General features: G+C 40.1%; 1 protein-coding gene across 1 annotated transcript; it reads left to right on the plus strand.

Annotated features, from left to right (window-relative positions):
- Positions 1-11,282: 11,282 nt before the first annotated feature.
- On the plus strand, positions 11,283-19,976 carry LOC126644264 (aldo-keto reductase family 1 member B10-like). The gene is made up of 10 exons (XM_050323385.1): positions 11,283-11,423; positions 12,141-12,308; positions 13,300-13,416; positions 14,071-14,148; positions 14,609-14,731; positions 16,726-16,832; positions 17,019-17,100; positions 18,075-18,158; positions 19,041-19,123; positions 19,467-19,976. Exons 1-10 carry the CDS (start codon positions 11,355-11,357, stop codon positions 19,507-19,509), a joined length of 954 nt encoding a protein of 317 aa, XP_050179342.1. The 5' UTR covers positions 11,283-11,354; the 3' UTR covers positions 19,510-19,976.
- Positions 19,977-21,030: the final 1,054 nt, after the last annotated feature.

Here is a 21,030-nt window from a genome sequence, read left to right on the forward strand (position 1 = left end):
AAGCTCTCATCTGTATTTGCAAAGGACTGCTAAAAGATAATGCCTGAATCATTATTATATCAAATGCCATGGAGCTGTATCCAGCTCAAGTATTAGCATCCCATCTTCTCATGCACCCCAATTAGTGGATCCCTGCCAGGCTTTTGCATGGCACAACTTCCACCAGAGTGGAAGTGCACAAATACCACCCACATTTGGGGTACAAACCAAAAGAAACACTTTGCTGCTATCTCAGTTTAATGAGACTGAAGTGTTTGCTAAGGAGGATGAGTTATGAGGATGACCAAGCTCCTCCCTCTAAGAATCTGAAATTAAGAGGCTCCAGCTGAGAAAATATGGAGAAAGAAAAGATAACAGCCCTTTATTAAAGGATATATGTGTATAGGCAGCACAACAAAAGAACAAAAAAACCCCATACAACAATCCTGCACCCAAGGTTCCCCCCAAAACCAGTTCAGTACTTTCCGCCTTTTGGTGCAATTCTAACCAGGGTCAGCAGGGGACGCTGTTGGGTCTCTGGGGCGCAGACCCTGCAGGTGCTCTGTGCTGGCCGGCAGGGGGCGCTGTTGGGCTCTGGCGGTCGCAGCGTGGGGGGGCCCGGTGTGAGGGAGAAGCCGAAAATGGAGATCCCTCCCCCCTCCAAATGCCTCCCCCCTCACCGAAAGGGAAGGAGAAAGGGGAAAGGGGATTCTTCCTATGGACTCACGCTAGCCAAGGCTGGGATTCCCCCTCCGTCAGTGGATACAAGCTGCTGCCAACACGGGAATGGCGGAGGGAAGGGGCGGCCTCTTCCCTCAAGGGCCCCTCCGCAGATGGCCCTGGCTTCTCTGATGAAATCCGAGGTAGGTACGGGCCGAGGGCAGAACAGGGCACAAGAGAACAAAGGCAGACCGGGGCCACAGGCAGCTAGATGACCTGTACGAAAACAAAACGAATTCCGGAGCCTCCCGCTCCACACATACACTTTCCATGAGTCAGAGCAAAAGTAAAACGAGGATGCTGTTTCCCGAGGAGAAAAAACTCACCTTCCCCCCCAGTCTTCTGAGGCCCATTAGGTTGGAAAGTGGGGCTGCTGGTCAGTTCTTTCATGTGTGTGAATCACTCTAGCCACCCCCTCCTCCTCCCTCATTCAACACCTGTCTTTCACAGAGGTGCAGGGGCAAAAAATTCAAGCTGGGTTTTTTTAGAACAAGCTAACCTATGACAGCTGCTCAGGGAGGTGATTCTCCCACAGCCTCATCCTAGCACGTCAGTAAATCTAAAGGCTCTATTTCATTCTTCATCATATGCAGCTGTGTTGTAGGCTGTATATAGGCTCTCTCATGTACTCCACTATATCTATGATTAATAAACAAGGAAGCCTGCAAAATAATTCCCTGATTCTAAGGCCTCTGTTTCCTAATGTGCCATGGATCGCAATAAGCTGTATCATTAGTGTTTGTTCTGTGACATCGCTTTGCATTGCATGCCCCTGTGAGGAACTGCACATTATTCCAACTGGAAGCTCCCAGCTTTCTGATCCGAGGAGGAGGCCACCATGCTGCGCAAAGGGTAGGCAGCTACAAACACATCTCTCTCTAAATTATTAAAATACAAATATCAGTGGTTTATAAGAAAGCTGCAGATAGGTACATAATAGACCCCAAGCCCTTAGTCTTTAATTTCTGAAGATTAGTACTCCTCTTCCCTACAAAGTTATATAATGAAGCTGTGTTCTTCCTAGCAGATCTAAATCTTGTGGTTCTTGGAATCAAAGAACATAAGATTATCATTGTGATGCTAATACAGCTACGGCTGTATTATCCTAATTATCCTAATAATAGCTTTAAATAAATAAACTTATTTACAATTAATAATTTTCATCTTAGAAAACTGCATGTTCACACCTAATCAAAGTTCACACAATCTTCAAATATAAATTATACTACATAAGTTACTGATTCTGAAACTTCTGACTTAAAGACTTGCACTGGGTAAGTATCAGAGGCGAGATGAAATTTTCCTGATAGTTTGCTATTCTCACCTCAACTTATGATTTCATAAGTAACAGTTTTGTTAGGTCTCAGATAGGTCTCCTTTGTGTATAACAAATTATTTTTCAGTCCTTAAAACAGGAGCTGAAATGCACCATCAAGTACACACTCACCCTTGTTCAGTAACGCTCTGAAACAGCTCTTAATTGCTTTCCAGAGACACAAGATGGAGACATTAAACAACTGTCAGCTGAATATATGTTATAAATGACTCAAAAAAGTCTAACCCCCGCTCCCAACATTTTGCGACTAAGATCAGTTTGTGCAACTGCATCCCTGAACTGCAACAACTCAGCTTCTACTGATTCTCAATGCAGACACACTGAACATGAGGATCTTTGTTGGACTTTAACATAAGAACCATTTTGACATTCAGGTTGATTTTTTTTCTATCAACCCAAAGATGACATACAAGCAGGCCGTTGCAAAAGAATTCTTTGTTACAGTCAGAAAACTAATGTGACTTTCTTAATAAGAACCCCACAGAAATTTCTCCTTGACCAAATTTAAGTGCCCACTCATTCCTACACAGTGGCTCAACACATAAATTTGAAAGGCTGCTATACGTCCAACAATACTGTAACCCAGCCCTTCCAAAGCCAGAATGGAGCCAACTATAAAGAAAAAAACAACAATCCAACAAAAGTAAACAAATAGGGGAAAAAAAAGGTCGTTACATAATATGGAAAGTTAAACAAGTAAGACAAGTTTTACTACCATGATCTAAAAACTTTCCTGCCACTCCCTTGCCAGATATTTTAAGTTTGAGGGTTTTTTCTTAACAATACTGCTCTAATTGAATGGTAGTTAAGCATGTGTTTTGATTTGCAGAACAGAATGGCTTTTTTTTGAAAGTAGAAAAGCTTTATCCCAGAAACACCCACACTTTAAAAACAGTCTTTCTCTTAATCATTGGCTTCACTTCCTTACACTGAATACCTCTGCTAAATCAGTGAAAATCAAAGAAGTGAAATCCTAAGGATGCTCAGATATTTTATTCTGCTATTCTACTGTTGAAATCATGTGAAAATAAAATATGTAAACAAAGCCATGTAGTTTGTCATTTAACTCTGCTGTGTTCATGATGTGAATTAAACCATAGAGCTGGAAGCAAAAATTCCAACAGAAACAATTAGCGGGAAGAGATACAGAGATTAAAATCAAAAACTGAAGAGAAAGCAGAAAAATAGAGATGATGAAGAGGAAATCATATTATTAAGGAAAGAGATAAGATGACAAAGGACCAAATAGCACTAGGCTAGAGAGAATGTCTGAGCTGCTAGGTTACACAGTGAAGAATAAAAGACTTTTGTAAATTAAATGGCAACAGCCCTCTTTGCAAGAATAAGTGCTTTTATCTTCATTTTTGTTACCATTAAGTTTCTAGTGAGGATCTTGCTGCTGTTGAAGTGCTCCTACAAGTTACCAGAGAAGCAAAATGGAAAATGAAACAATTCAGCTTCTTCTAAGCTATGTGAAGATTTTGCACCCTCTGCGTGGAAATCTGGAAGACACAAAGAAACTACAAATATACCCAAGCTGTAATAATATATATTTTGTATTTTATTTATTTTATATTATTTATTTATATATTTATATATTTTTATTTATTTTATTTATAGGTGCTGCACTTATGTGGCAATGCCTGTTTGCCCCTTTTCAGACATTTCTGACTCATCTCCTTTATGAACCAAGCCATATATGATATTTATTTTTTTCTGTTTAAGTTGTGACTTAGTACAGAGGAATACTCTGCTTTCTGGGTTCAGGGCATTTGCAGTGACCACAAGTTTTCTTTAGACAACTTTTTTTTCTTCACTACTTGCAAATATTAGAAGAAAGGGGTTTTAAATGACCAACAACATATAAACATTATCCCCTTGTATTCTACTATATAATAAATTAGATAGTCTTTCTTCTTCATATACTAGTTCATATTCTTTGTAATTCTCTGCATGAGACACTTTTAACCATACACAGTAAGACTGAAAGAACAGCAATCATATAATTTCTTGAGAGATAAGATGATTTCAAGTAAAGTCACTTAGAAAGTATTCAACAAAATGATACTCTGTATTAAAAAGAAAAAAAGGGTTTCAACTTTTAAAGTTAATATTTATCATGCAAACTTAATCATGCAATGAAAGTTCAATGCGTAAAAATTATTTAAGCTAATACATTAGCACAAAATTCTATAAGTAGATATAAGAAATTAAATCAGTGGACTTTTGAGCTTTATTTCCTTAATAGAAACTAATCCTCTAAAATATTAAAAGAGCAAAAATCTTGAAAGCTGCTGAGAAAGAAAGAAAAATAAATAATATTGTATTTAATATGAAAGTGAGTTCCGTGGATTTGGTAAAATCAGTTATATATTATTGTGTATATATTATCTGGTACAGCTGCTCTACTACATGTTACATTGCAGCCAATATAAACAAAGCCAGCTACTGATTAAAATTTGTGATGAAAAGACATATTGGACTAGTATCAAGTGTATTTCAGGGAAAGACTGCATTGTGCTTTTCCTGATGACTTCAACGAGTATTTAAAACAGACAACTGCTTTCAATTGATTTTGAAACCTCCATTGACGTCAATAAGAAAACAATGTTAGCAAGAGATCTACAATAAAATAAGATGAGCTTTAGGAGCAACTGCACTTTTGGGTATTTATTTTAAAGTACTTTCTTGTTTTCAGTGGGACTCAGATGAAAAACACATTTACATTTAAGAGGATGACTTCCCTGTTTGCCCTGCCTCTCTCCTTTCTCTCTGCATCTCTCATTTCACATGTCTAATCTTATACTCTGCACCTCCTACACAGAAGCCATTCCTAAGTTTTTCCTTGGTTTCCCCAGCAGTTACAGCTCCACTTTCCTCCCAATTTACTAAAGATCAACAATAAAATTATCTTCAAGCACTGTTATTAGGCTAAGGAAGAATTCAGAAAATGTACAAGATAATATGGACTAGGTATAGACATTGCAATTAAATTTTCACAACCAAAAGACCTAGTAGTGTAATACTTTCTTATTAAAAGTTCACAGTTGACTTGCAGATAATGCTCATATGCTATAAGGGATGACATAAATACCTTAGGAAGGTTTGAACATATCTCCAGCTCAAGAAATAGCTTTAAGATCAAGAAAAAATATGCCAAAATTGAAGGAAGAATAACAGCATCTCCTACAAACAATCTAGGGAAAGGTAGGGCCCGTGATCTTCATTCCTTTATAACAGCAGAGACTTTTTCAAACTTTCTTATACTTCTAACATAGAAAAGAAGCATAAAGCCACTTAAAATGACCAAGAAAAATAATTTTCTTAGGAAAAAAAACCCAAAAACCACAACAATTTTTCTCTTTTTACTTAACCATGCTTTAAGTTTGCTGTTTTTCCTAAAGCTAATTAAAAGGTGGATTCTGTGTAATGGGATTGTTAGTATAGTCCAGCTTTGTTAATAATTTGATTTTTTGAATAAAAGAATATAAAATTGTCATTATACCTGACTTCAGCACATAGTTGTGTTCTTTTGCCAAACAAGCCTGTAAAATTCCATTCAGAAACTGATCTGCAGAGAGTCAGAGAACCCTTTTTTTTTACCCCTTATATGCCAACCAGGTTGAAGATTGTACTGTAAAAAAAAAAAAGTCTGTAGATAAACATGAAAATAAACATTTAAATTAAGAGTGTAACAGTGCAATAAAAGTAAACAACTCTCTTTACATAAATGTGGTAACTCACCATTTCTAAGTGTGTGAGTCAGCACAGGACAACCACAAACTCAGAACTGAAATACAAGGAGTAAATCTCTTTCCATTACCTCGCTAATGAGGGGATCCTAAAAGCAGCACCAGGGCAGAGGTACACAGGCAGAGACAAAGGCACCCTTAAATTCAGTCCATGCTGGAAGATCAGTGGCCTGCTGTTCACATAGGTTGATTAAGGGACCCCAGCTGCAGGGTCACTTGAGCATATTTACAATTGCCAGTTTTCCACTCCCTTCCAACACTAAGTATACTTCCTTCTTGACAAAAGTGCATCTATTTTAATAAGACCTTTAACTAAAAGATTGTCAATTCTCTTGTAGTAGCAATTTCAGAAACGAGCCATCATCTAACCCATTTAAAAATCAACTGTTTCCAGTTACTAAATGTAAATATCTTCTCAGGTAATTTGTGGGGTGCCACCCAGGCATATCTGTTTGTTCATAGTCAGAAGTAACTGCCTGACCTTGAGCTGACAGGTACCTGACAATCCCTATCAACGCTTCAGAGTGAAAAGAACTGGATTGTTGCCTGACCATCACATTTTCTCACCAATCACAACTTTCCTACACTCTTTTTCATGACCAGCCACCACCATTCCCTTTGTATTCCTTAGCCTAGGCTATCAAAGCTGTCAAGGGTCTGAATCAAAGATGATGTCTCAGATCTTTTTTAAAGTGAACTTCAGTGGAAGAGCTCCAAAATTTAAAGGAAATGAAGAGAGGAAGGACGCTAAAAGCTCTTCTGAACACAGTTAAAAGTACGTGCTTATGGACATGTTGAATAAGTGGGTTAGGCTGCTTCAAGAGTCACTGTCAAAGGTATTAGCAAAAGTAGGTTTTAATGTAAATTTGTAAAGATGTAACTTAACAGAGTTCAATGGCAAGATTTACTCTATTAATTATTACACAGATGAATCATCCAAAGGAAAATTGGATTAGAATTGATTTAGAATTATTTAAATGGAGACCGGGGATGCAAAAGGGTAAGGATGCAAAGGGTAATGGTACAAAAGGGCTTAGCAACACAATCATTGACTAATTTAATATTTATTAAGTGATTATTCCAAATACTACAGTCCTAATTATAGATTGAAGATAGCAACATTTATGTCCTTGAGAGGGTGTTTGAATCAATTCACATGCATGCACACAGGCACAGGGATATCTATATCTATGTGTACAAAGGTACCTGTTAAAAATTCCCCTTTGACTTCAGTGAAATACTCATATTGGATGCCTTTGCATCTCTCAGTGGGTGAAGGGTTGAGCCTCGAGGAGTGGGGATATAACCCCAGGTTTCATCATCAGCTTTTAGCAACAGTCATCTAAGAATTGCAGATTTGAGGGCTTTAGAAGCTCCGAGAGGCATCCCACTCAGAGCGAGATGTTAGTGCAGCCCAGGAGACCTCAAAAGGCCTCATTTAGGACCTAACAGGAATCCAGAGTGGCCCCAAAGACAGGGGAGAAAACACACCACAACACAAGAGAAACAGGACACAACTTGGTTTGGGCTTCAGCGGACCTCTGGTGATTCTGGTCCAGTTTTAGACTTTTGGTAAAAAGTTTCACTTCCGTGTTGGCAAAATTGGTGTCTTGCAACCACTCCAAAGGCCAGTGTTTCAGGGAAATGATTTCAGAAAGTAGTGAAAATCCATGACTTGCTGATAAATTTGTGTACTGTCCATTGCAATCAAGGAGGCAAGAATCAACCAAAGCATTTTAGATATGTCTGTCTCACATACATAGCTTTCTCCACTACTGATGTACCCCCTTCTATTGACATTTCCAGAACCATAAACAGGACACGGTGCAAATAAGAGCTGATGGAAGTAGGTCTCAGAGTAGACATTTCCTGCTCCAAGTATTGGTGTTTGTTTACTTTTGTTTTTAAAGAAAGGCTATACAATAACTCAGAAAGGCACTGAAGATTGTGTCAGAGTACAGCATAGAGGGGCAAAAGTTTGGATGCACCGACTGCCACAGGCATTCTATAAAAAGGCCACCTGCAAAATAGTCACCTCCAGCACAGTGCCAGCTTTGAACACCACTATCACATTTACTGTGCCCCCATCCACAGGCTGCAGTTCAGGGGTGCACAGGGCAGGGCACTCCAGGAGGGCTGCCAGGCTGCCCAGGGCATGGCAGGGAGATGACTCAGCCAAAGCAGACTGTGAAAGTGCCCAGAGAGGTTGTGGTGTCTCCCGCCTCAGAGATATTCAGAAGTCACCTGGACACATTTCTGAGCAACCTGCTCTCAGTGGGTCTGCTTGAGCAGGGGACACGGACAAGATATAACTTCTAGAGGTCCCTTCCAATCTCACCATTCTGTTATTCTCTGCTATGTCTCAATCTTCACCCAGAGTATACTTTGAAAAGATGCCCAGCATGCTTTTAGACTCACAGGGGAAAAAAACCCAAGTTTTGCTAAAATGTAAATAATAATACTTACCTTCCTACAATTCATGGAGTCACATTTGTCATTTCATTATTGGTTGCAATCAATACATTGCAATGTTGTGCACATTTCTCTCTGACACAATTGACTCTCCACACCTTTTTTCAAAAAAGAAACAACACAAAATCCACATGCTGAACACATTTCCCACGCCCTTCACTTACTGTGTGTAGATACTCACTTGCCAGCTCCACAGGAAGTGAAATTAGGCTATTTAGCGTTAGTTCAGCAAAAAACCACACATTTTGTTCCCAAGGAGCACTAACAGCAGGTCTGCCTCGTGCTGGGGCTTTCTAAGTAAGTACTTTCATCCTTGAAGGTAGGACTTGATGATCTTGGAGGTCTTTTCCAACCTTAATGGTTCTATAATTCTATCTGGACAAAGCCATTCCCAATAGCATTAAACTGGCCACAAAAGTGATTTGGGGGTTTTTTTTGCATTTCAAAAAAGGATGATCAAGATTGAGCACCATTACTCTTCTTCTAGAAGAGTCACTCTAAAGGAAGGACAACTCAAAATCAGACATACTAGTAAACACCCAGTAAGGTAATAGCAATCCATGGCCATGACTAACAGGGTTATGTGCAAGTCACTGCTTGTATCTGCACACTCTGATTCATTAAACATCATGGCAGGGTGCTCTAGGGAGTTGCCAGACTTTGCAGGGAGCAAAATCACTATGAATCAGCAAAAATGTTGAGATGAATGGGCCTCAGTCACCACCCACACTTCATCCAGCTAATAATAATAATAATAATTATTATTATTAAATGAAGGCTTTTAAACTCCCATAAAGTCAGGTTTTATATGGCTTTAAATTGCGACAGTTATTTTTCTACATGCAGATAAAGCAATCAGGTAAACCAGAACAAAAATACTTGAACAGAAATGCCTGTATACATAACTGTATCCTTCCAGCAGATCTCCCCTACCAGCCCATGCTGTGGCTGAGTTGCCAAAATCTCTCCCTGCTCCTCCCTGGCCTGCAGGAATAAAGGTTTAGGAAGGGGAAAAGCATTTAAGACTCTGATTAGGCACATGGATAAAAGAAAAAAAAGAAAAAAAAGGCCAATTATGCTTGGGTTTCATACCTTTCAGATCAATATTTTATGTAATTAAAGTAAGTTTAATAGCTCAATCTCAGCCTTTTCTAGTCTGTTATCCACTTGATTTTGGTCAGCTCCTATTGGTGTAGCACCCAAGAACCTCTAATAGTAAATTAAGTAATATGTATATGGCATAGGATTGGTGTAACATTTTGTCAGTCTAATCAGAGGTCAGTGCAGAAGAGTACTGTGGTCCTTTCTGGCCTTAAAAACAATGTACCATTATTGAATTTATAAAATTTCTACAGACTTTTTCTATTTTTTTATTGGTAGATTTTCTCTCTTTTCTGTCAAATTCCTCACATCTCTTGCAGTAGTTTTGTCTTTTTTTTGGGGGGAGGGGGCTGGTTTGATGTATGTGTTATTTCATATTTGTTTTCAATAGAAGAGACCTCATCTCACTGCTATGGTTTGACCACACTGGACTTGTCATGTCACTTTGAAAAATTTAATTCCCTGCTTCTCTCTCTCTGCTTCATATAAATTTGGTATCTTTTCCATTCTGCAAAGTATGATGACATCCAAGGCAGGAGAAAGATTACGATAAAGCTTGGCTAAGCCAGTGGCTTAGAAACTAGGCCAACGACAGCAGGAAGAGATTTTGTTCAAGTATAAACCCAGAACATTTGCCAACTGAAAATACTGTCATATAAAAGCAACTTAAGTAATGCAAGAGCACAAAAATTTTAACAAACCACATAAAACATCACATCTAATGGCTCAGTAATTCGCAGTTGTCTCTGTATTTTGATAGGCAAACATTATAAGTCCAGGCATAAAATATTTAATTCTCACTCACTCACAGCGTACAAGTCACAAGACAACACCAGCGGAACTTGCACAACATGTAAACTGGTAGTCAGGAGTCAGCAATGAGCAAGAAGGAGTTTATAGTAATATAAGCAAAAGAAAAAAATAGATTCCAGAAGCAAAACATCCCTACTCTGATAATCAAACACAAAGTCGAGGATCTGTGAGATACCTAAGAAAGGGTGTTGAAATTACATCAGCTTCCTAATGTGAAGCCTCTTTTCTTCCAGACAGCTGCCAGCTAAGCATCCCAGTCCCTTCAGGCCCCTGGCTCTTGATTTCTGAAGCACTGCATTTGTACGAAGTCTCCTGCCACCTCTAAATATCAGCCCTCTGAATGCCTTTTCACCATATGTAAAAAATCGGGGACTTTATCTGGACTAGCACACTACCTGTAGAAAAGCTGTAGTCACAAATCCCTTTTCCAGCCTCAGACACTCTACTGATGCTGGCTGACATTTTAATGGAGCCCAGGGAACAGTTGCCTTCACACCAGGTGAGGCAATGGTCCTGCCGGGAGCCCACCCCTCTGCAAAGCCAGGGAACATAGAATTTAGCTAAAAGGTAAGACCATGCTCCCTTTTAATGAATTCCTCTTCAAACAGCAGGAGAGCCTAATATTATCTAGTAAAAATATGAAAAATTCAGTCCATTTGTCACCACCTGAAAGTGAGAAAATCCTCCAATGTTCTGGACACCCATTGTCCCATGCAGAAATTCTCCTGACATCCACCAGGCTCTCACTGCTGTGGAACCACAGAATGATCAGGGTTGGAATGATCATTGAGTCCAACTGGTATCCAGAGTCACCATGTTTACCGCTAACTCATATCCCCAAGTACCACATCTACGTATCTTTTGAACACTTCCAGGGATGGTGATTCCACCACTGCTGTGGGCAAAGCAGAACACATGAAGTGCCACCTCCGTTGCTAAGACATTTGCTCTTTGTTCATTTTAAAACAAAAAACAAATCAGCATCAGGCTTCTGTAGCCAAACACAACCTCAGACTGACGGTCACCTTGTGTCTCTCGCCTGCGAGGGAAGGCGGGGAGGGGGGGCCGGCCCCCGGCGGGCGTGGGTCGAGGCGGGGCCAGGGCAGCTCTGCTCCTTATAGCGCCTTCGGGCAGCCTTGGGCACGCACTGGCACGTTGACGGACAGACATCTGCGGTGACCATGGCGATTCCCTGCGTGGAGCTGAGCAACAAGATGAAGATGCCCGCTCTAGGACTGGGCACTTGGCAGGTACCGTGGCGGGTGGGAGGAAGGACTGTGGTCCGGCGGGCTCAGCGAAGATGAGAAATAAATAATAAAGAAGAACCGAGATTAAAAGCGGACGTCCCGCGGTGCGCCGGGGGTTCCTGTGGGATACATGTGCCCTCGTGGGGGCCGTGGGGTCGGTCTCGCCGCCCACTTGGAGTGCCCGATCGCGGCCACTTGTGTAACCGGGCGGGGCGGGGGGAGGGGCCGCGGGGAGTAAAAGGCAAAGAAAGCAAAAAAAAAAAAAAAAAAAAAAAAAAAAAAAGAAGAAGAATTATGGGCTAAAGAAGGTGGAAGGAGGCACAAAAAATAGGAGAAGTAAAAGAAACCGACAAAATAGACTCTGCGGTAGCGGCTCGCAGCCCCCGATGGGGTAGCGGTCCCAGGGGGGCCCTGGTCACGGAACCGCCGCGTGGGGAAGATTTGGGGAGGGTGAAGTGGCGAAACTTCTTGGGTAACACTGAGAGCAAACAAGGGGAAATGACAGAGCCAAAACGTCCTGCAGAAACAAATTTCTTTCTGTACCTTTTCCCTGCAAAAAAATACTGTTTGCTAGGAAACTCAGTTGGAACTCAGTTAAAATGGAGGTGATGAGGAAACTCCAGGAGCAGCTGGAAAGGGGAACTTTGTGGAACTGTCACAGCAGTGAGCACTGGCTGGAGAACATGGAAGAGCTCATGTTTGGCTTGTGTTTGATTTTAGGCTCCTCCAGGAAAGGTGGAAGAGGTGGTGAAGGTTGCTATCGATGCTGGCTATCGCCACTTTGACTGTGCCTATTTCTATCAGAATGAAAATGAAATAGGGAATGCAGTCCAGCAGAAGATCAAAGAGGGGGTAGTGAAACGGGAAGATCTCTTCATTGTCACTAAGGTACAAGGATGCAAGATTATTTGGGCATTTAAATTTTCTTGCAGAGAAACCGTTGCTCTACCTGTAAAGTAACATAGGGACCTATTCCCTTCTCTAACATTGACTTCATGATTGTCTTTTTGTGTGTTGTAATTATTTGCAATTTGTTCTGAGCTCTATCAGGAATCATTGATAACTTAGGATAAGTAGCATGGCTGTTACTGAATTAATAACTTTCTTGCATTAATTATACTGAAGGTTTATTTGTACATGTCTAAGAAAGATCAGGAAAAAAAGGTAAGGCTGTTGTCTGGATTCTTCCGTGCTATCAAGACATTTGAAAACCGTGTCATGTACAAATCATAAGCCTGAAAGGGAATAGAAATTAAAGTATGGAAGTTCAGTCTGAAGCATTTTATATGTATTTTCTTTGTTCCTTTATCTCATCCACTTGTCTCAGAAATGCTCCTTACCAAAAAGAACACTTCAGCTAATAAACTTATGACTTGGGGTTTTCACCATCAAAGCCAGAAGACTTTAGGATAACTAAACTTTTCCATATTAAGCTTGGTTTTTGTTAAAGAACGTGCTTTAATTTAATAATACTTGCAAGTTCTTCTATGTAAACAATGTGAATTTTGATTTCAAAAAAATTGACAACTGTTCTCACTATGGATAGTTAAAAGGGACAGAAGGAATAAGCTGCTCAATACTCAAAACTTAGACTGAAATAATAATTTTGACACACTTTGCTGTGTCAGATACACTTGCCAGAGTGTTACATTTATTTCTGAAAATCTCTTTTCATAAGTGAGAATACTGACTCTACCTTCATGACTGCTGGTTTTGTGGCATGTTTGTCCTACCTTTAGAGTAAAATGCTGACATTCTCATCTTCAGGATGCACTGGGGAGGGAGTTGTCCTCCCAGACCACCAGTGGAGAAACTTTTGTCCCCTGGTCTGGACTGCAGGAGCTGTAAAGTCACAGTCAGGCTTGGTTTCTTTCCACAGTTGTGGAACACGTTTCATGAGAAGCCCTTGGTTAAAGTAGCTTGCAAGAAGAGCCTTGCTGCACTGCAACTGGACTACCTTGACCTCTACCTGATGCACTTCCCTATGGGATTCAAGGTAGTCCTGTCTTACATCCCTTTTCTCCTTACCTGTCTAGAAGCATGGTGCATTCTTCATTATGCAACTGGGAATTTGTTTGGCTCTGCCCTGAATCTGGTGGTAGCAAGTATTTGGTCACTAAGTAGTGATATGTTTTAGCACATGGCTTTTCATACTTGTTGGAACAAGATGATCATAGGTATGACCATTGCTAATGTGCCCGCTGGGTCTTCAGGGAAGCTGTAATCAACATGGGATGGTGCTGTTTGGGACTGGAACAGCATGAACATCTCAAGTTTTGGAGATGTTGGCTTAGTCTGGAGTAATCAACAGTGAAAAATGAAGCATAGCACAGAAAAAATGTGCCCCCTCCTCCCCCCATCTATGTAAAATAAATAACAAAATTAGGAAAGAGGTGGTGGTGGGGCATCTGTTCCTTTTCCTCTAGATCTTCCTAAGCTACATAATTGCTATTAATCCCCACAATCCTTGCATGCAGGGGCTGATTTGGAAAAATATGGCCCTCGTCCAAAAGAGACTACTACTTTTAGTTACACAATATGTTTAAATAACCTTCTAACTTGCTGCCTGTAGATGCAGTCCAAAGTGCTAGTTCACAGTAGAAAATTCAGCTCTTAAAAAGTCTGTGTATTTTCTGCCTTGAAATAACAGGCTGGTGAAGAGCTGCATCCTCTGGATGACAAGGGTATGAGTATCCCCAGTGATACAGATTTTCTCGACACATGGGAGGTAAGTTAATATTTGCTCTTCAGAGCAGGTATCAACACTAAAGCTGGAGCAGAGATCTGTGTGCACAGTGAAATTAAGGGATATGTTTGGGTATGGAGGACAGTCACACAAAATTGTATTTTGACCAAATAGATTCTGCCATCTCTGGATTTGGGGAGCAAGAAGGAGATGTCTTTATTAAGGCTAAAGAGAAGAAAGCTATCAGCACTGTAGGTGTTGTCACTAAAATAATATTTGAATACACACAATGGTAGAACCAACTTGTAGGTGAATCCAGGTGTGACTGTTAATTTACTGTGTGTTTTATACAGATAGGAATTTTTTTATTATTAATTGAGATACTGTTATCTAATCTAATGTGAGTTGTTTGTTCGTCACTAGCTTGAGGGAAATGAAATAATGTGGTTTGCCAGTAATATCACCACCTCATGCACACTCATTGGTTGTCCTTACTTATTAGGCCATGGAAGAACTGGTGGACTGTGGTCTGGTAAAAGCCATTGGTGTCTCCAACTTTAACCATGAGCAGATCGAAAGAATTTTGAACAAGCCAGGCCTGAAATACAAGCCTGTAATGAACCAGGTGAGATTATTTCCCCTTGTCAGCTAACCTTGGAGTATAGAATAATAGAATAATTAGGATTAGAAGGTACCTTAAGGATCATATGGTTTAAACCCTCCTGCCAAGGATAGGGAACCTTCCATTTAGCAGTATTCCTAAATATGTTTACAGTGTATGTGTGTTTGTAGATAGATATTTAGAGTATTCCTAAATTCCTATATATAAATATAATATTCCTATATAAATACAATATGCATTTCCTATATGTGAAATATATTAGATATATAATATAGAATTTGTATCATATATATTTATTATAGAAATTCCTATAATATATATTTATAGCATTCCTAGATATATTTATACTACACTTCAGCTCTAAAACTGGCTTCTGCCATGCCATTTAAATAGTTTTGATGCCACGGAGAGATCTCGCAAAGCTTAGGTATCTCCTGGTTGTCTGAAAGATCCTACCTGTGATATGCAAGGCTTCACTATAGTGTCAGTCTTGATGGTTTTCAGCTGATAGAGATCTCAACAGAAAAATTTTTTGTATGCTTGTGTGTATATAATGCTGTGGAGATTTTAGAGCAATATCTCACAAAACAGTATGGATTACACATATCACAGTAATACGAAACAGATGAGAATATTTCAGTTTTAGACAGTGCAAAACAGTGAAAATGTCCATTAGCTTGTATGGGACCCTGCAATTTCCTGCTACATGTCCTATTTCACACTCCAAAGTATCTCTGGGACTTGCATGTCACAGCCCAAATTGCCACAGGTCCATTTTTTCCAGCCCTGGGATAACCAGCAAACCCCCCACTGTGAGTTTCACTTCTGCACTGGCATGGGAATGTACAGGGATGAATCATGTCGCAGCTTCATTATAGAAAGGAGGGTTGAAGTACACAGTTACATACAAATTCTCACCACATACCTCATGAATGTAATCACAGGACAGCAGCGGCATAGGAACCTCCTGACTTTCTTCCATATGCAACTTCTTTGCACTCAGCTGAGGGTGCTGAATGCCCATCTCTGCCAGCTGGGGAATAACCAGGGAAATCCCCACACCAGATCCTGTGTTGCACAGTGCCGTGATGCTGGGCTTGGGTCTAGTGTTTGGACTGGCTAGGCTGAGTACAAGGGGGATATAGGGCTTGGAAAGATTTTACTGAGAGTTATGAAGGTTGGTAGGTGAACCCAATTACCTCCCCCTCCTTCTCACCTCTGCCCCCCGCCCCCATTAAAAGCTGAACCAACTTTAGCAGTTTAAAGAACTCTGGGCTTTACCTCCAGTTTGCTTCTGCATGGCTTGTTCCACACACTGCTTCTACAGTAGTTGCCTAATCTAGCTCAGGTGTAAATAAACTACTGTACACATGTTCCATGTCACCATGCCTGGTAACTAAGCTATAGCATTTAGAAACAGCTAGGTATGTGCACAGTGCCATGTAAAACAGCGTAGATGTAGCCCTGTGGTCATACTATGGCTTGTGGCAAGTTGAGCAGCATCCCTGTGTAGCTCCTGTTCTTTTCAGTTGAAGGACATCTTTCCCAAATGGCTGGTTGCAACTTGCTTTCCTAGGTTAGCTCACATCATCTCCTCAGTCTTCTACAGGTATCAGGGTAGACTGCTTGAGGCAAGGAGACACTGGGTGACTGAGCAGAAAATAAATTTCAGGTATTCTGAGCTGCCCCTCTGAAGATGTAATATGGCTCTGCAGTAGTCCAGAAAGCCTGATTTCCCAGATTCCTGACATAGATAGCACTTTCACTCTTCTATATTATTTTTCATTGTCTGTGTGTAATGTGTAGCATGAGAAAACTCTATTTGCTGTGCTAGGCCTCTAGATACTGCTGTGACATTAATAACTTTTTCATAAGATAGATTTGAATCATGATACTGAAAGTCTTCACATTTTCTCTGACCCAAGAGGAATTAAAGTGTTATGATTTGCATCCCAGTGCAGTTTGCCTCTTTATCCACCATGTTTCTGTGCTTGCAGGTTGAATGCCATCCATACCTAACGCAGGAAAAGTTGGTCAAGTACTGTAAATCCAAAGGAATTGCTGTGACTGCATACAGCCCCCTTGGCTCTCCTAACCGCCCATGGTAAGAAAGCATTGCAGTACACAAAACAGTGCAGTTGTAGCTTGAATCTTTGAGGTAAATTATGTAAATAATGCAGGTAAAATGAGAAAAGTGCTGTTGATTTGTTGCAGATTATGTCACACAATGTAAGGCTTCCTGCAGGGAAACTAATATCTTTCTACCGTCAATATTCCTATTTTTTAATAGGGCTAAGCCAGGGGAGCCTATGCTGCTGGAGGATCCCAAGATTAAAGAGATTGCAGTTAGACATCATAAAAGCCCTGCTCAGGTAAGTGGGGTTGTCAGGGCAAAATATTCCTCCTCCTCAGATGTTTTCAGGCTGATAGCCAGCCTCAGCAGATGTGCCTTCTTTAGAGATACAGTATAATGGGGCTGGACTGCATTTGACTCTTCTTTCTGCCCAAGTTCTTAACAACATTCATGCACATTATCAGTTATTTTCTAAGAGGCCTTGAGTATCAAGTTTTGGGGTAGACTGATCAGCAGTGGTACTTGCTTGAGTGTTCATCTTTCTAAACCTTTTATTCCTTTCTTCAACTAAGTTAGCTAAGTTGTTCTTCAGAGAAGTCCTGTAATTTGCAGACCTATTGAATTGCACCGTCTGCTCAGGTTCACATAGAATTACTGAAAGGTACTTGATTATTTAAGAATAAATTTTTTCTATATTAGTTGCTACTCACACGAGTGCAGAAACTGCACTTCAAAAAAACACACATATTCACAAGCAATCAACAACAATCATATTTTAAAAAAAGGCAGAGCAGGACAAAAGATTCTATGGGGATGGACGACATACGCACTTCTAAATTCTAGAAATATGCTTTTTCTTTTATGGACTTCAAAAAGCCTAACATAAGTGAGGCAATTACCTATGAGTCCAAAATAATCTGCAGTATCATTATGCTCATTTGGTCTGAGCATCCATGTAATGCAAGCCAGAAGCATCATAATTTTTCTCCCCCTGCTACTACCCTTAATGAAACCAAAACAAATCTTGGAAAAAACAAGATGTAGAAACAACATAGGCCAGAAACAATTAGAGTTTGCCAGTAGACTGGCAAATATGAATGCAAATTTTGGCATATCAAATTCCTGTGTGCAAATTGGTAGTCTTCCAAAGAGTGAATATGGTTGTAGGAAAATAAATTATTTTGTGCATTTTAAAAAAAGGAAGAACATTAAATGCGCTTGAAGAAACTTCTTGGTACCCCTGTGTTCATGCTCCTCCTTGTTCTTTCCTAGGTTCTGATCCGGTTTCTTGTCCAAAGAGATATCATTGTCATTCCCAAGTCTGACAAACCACAGCGTGTTCAGGAAAACATGAAGGTGAAGTTTCCATTGGGACTGCTGCTACCTTTTTTTATGCAGGATAGACAGCCACACCCATAGCTCCCCCATGTTTCCAAGCAGCACCTAAGAGGCATTGGAAGAGGAGTGCAGAGGTGTGAAGACTGAGGCTTCATCAGCTACCTAACCATCTGTGCTTTTTCTCTGTGGAAAAGCATTTTGTTCCTGCCAGGAGAGAAATGGGTTCCAACAGAGTTGTCAGAGCTCTGCTATCCTGAAAACAAAATCCCAGTTTTGGACTTGACTTGTGAGAAACACTTAGCAAGTCCTACTTAAAGGTGTAAAAAAAATAAGTTGTGAACACCAGACCTGTCCTGGTTTATGTCTCACTTTGAGGCTGTGGTTCCTCTTAGCAGTGAAGTTCATTGGCTTGGACATTGGCTTATAAGAGCTGGTGTCTTAAATGATACCTCTGTGTTACTTTTAATCCATGCTAGTAGGTTTGGAGCTATTTCTCCTACAAACAACTGGCAAGAATTCCTAGATGATTAATTAGCTTGAGACAGCTATTTACAGCTGATACCCAGTAGTCTTCTCTTGTAGCAGAAAATTTACCTCTATTTCCAGTATTTGTGACACATCCTGAGCACCTTAAGTCTTCTATTAGTGCATTACAACACAAACTGCAGTGGTGTTGCCATTCAACCACCCAGAGTTCAAAGACATTAATATAAACAGCATCTCAGAGAGAGGAGGACTATGTTGATTACTTCATAGGTAAATTTTTATTTGGCTGAGAAATAAGACTGTTTCTTAACTATGCTTAATATGTTCCTACCTCAAGTCATAAAAGCATGAAGCATGCACAGTAGCTAACTACTCATGAACCTTAGAGGGTTTTTTTTTTTCTTTCCCTGATAGGTGTTTGACTTTGAACTGTCTAAGAAGGAGATGGATGTCATCCTCAGCTTTAACAGGAACTGGAGGGCAGTTCCAGTGCTCCAGTATGTTTTTACCCTTACAATCCATTGGCCTGTTTCTGTCTGTATTTTCATCTCCCATGTCTTGAAAACATACATGACCAAAATCATGGAGAGTTTGTACTTTAAACCCTGGACCCCGGGTTATGAGGCATGTCCTGGAACTGACATCAGGAGGGAGATTCATTTGGAGTGCTCCTTTCAGCATATTGGTGTTACATGTGCTTTCTCAAAAGCCTGTGTTCAGTTTAATGACAGCTGCAAAACTTAACTACATTGGAAGTGAGGGGGTGGGGAGACTGCAATGGGGAAATGCTGCCAAGCTACTTTCTACGGTACTTAAATGACGAGTTCTTTCTCTTTTCAGAGCTGTCAATCACAAGGACTACCCATTTAAAGCAGACTATTGAATGCAAGTGGTTTCTGCGAGACCTCCATTTAAGTACTTCCAGATTAGAAGATGCACTCTCTAGCTTGATCTTGATTTCTTCTTCTGTACTTGACAATAATTATGAACAGTTACTTTTCCTCCTTTTCTAGGAGGAGATCACTAGCTGATGTAAGAATGCATCAGTAGGGCTGGTCTTTTTTTTGAAAGATGCTTAGCAGAAATCTGGTTTTGATTATTAGTAGAAAGACAATGTATTTAATTTCCTTTTTTCCTTGTCTTCCTCAGTTAGAGACATGTCTAACAAGAAATCTGGTTACTTATGTGATTTTTTTTTTATATTTCTGGTGTGGTCAGGAATACTGGCTCAAGTCACTGTCTAGGAATGCTCTAATCACTTTGCTTTTTATATAGTTGTGATTTTTATAGAATGTCTCTCTAATACTTTAAAATTTTATATGAATAAAGTTTATTAACAAAAAAAGTTAATCAGTGTAGCGCTTAAATTGTTTCATACCGTTAGTTAGGCAGATTTTAATACATATAGAAATAAATTTCTATTATTCCTGTACAAAGACAGTACATACAGACCACTTTGTGGCTTAAGCATCAAACAGGATTGTGCTCTAGTTAGGACCTAAAGAATAAAGTTACACCCATTGCCTCATGTACCCCTTCCTCTGAATACCTAGAAACTGAAATCGTGTGTGAATAGTGATGAAAGTTGAAGGCAGCATCATATCCAGTCATAACATACATTAAAGTCTCCCCAGCTGAACATAAGGGCTACCTCCAAAATCACATTGACTTGCACTGGAAGTCTCAAATATAAAATTAACTCTGCTGGCAGTATCCAGAACAATACACTGAGACACAGGCTGGCTTTACCTATAGAAAACACAGGAAAAGTTCTTAAAGAACACCAAAGGAAACCCTGACACAGACTAACAATTAATTCCTTTAAAATATTTTTATGTAGATATTGCTGGGCCAAAGCCAGGTTGTTTTGTGGCATTCTGCATGCCGATAAGAGAAACTGTAGCTAGAATACAGAGTCAGCTGCAGGAAAGCAAACCACAATTTTGTTTTATCTGAAAAATCATCGCTTAAAAAGGGCATTGAAATACCAAAAAAATCTTACAGGCTTGCTGAGTCAGCCACCAGGATTTGTCTTTACTGAATTTTGCCAGGAGGTGGTGCCATCTGGTAGGAACAAAACATGGCCACACCACTTTACAGTGTTTCCTAAAAATAAACATGATTGCACAGACCACGCTTCCACACTTTCAAGAAGGGCAGCAACCAGGAGCAAAAGAAATCACCATGGGCAAGGGAAAGTGTCACCAGCAAAGCTTACAGTAACTTGTAGCAACATAGTCGGGCAGTGTGAGGCAGGAAAACATGACCACTTTAAAGCATACAGGCTCTTTTCAGGTTAAATAGCATCCAATTATTTCTCCCCCAGTAGTTCAGGAAGCTGTGTTTGCTGCAGCCTTCCCATTGCTTCCTATGGAGCAGGCAGCAGCCTGGGGGGACTCTTTTG

The sequence above is a fragment of the Myiozetetes cayanensis genome, unplaced genomic scaffold (assembly GCF_022539395.1).
Source record: "Myiozetetes cayanensis isolate MyiCay16 unplaced genomic scaffold, myiCay2020 scf3, whole genome shotgun sequence".
In the NCBI taxonomy this organism is placed as follows: domain Eukaryota; kingdom Metazoa; phylum Chordata; class Aves; order Passeriformes; family Tyrannidae; genus Myiozetetes; species Myiozetetes cayanensis.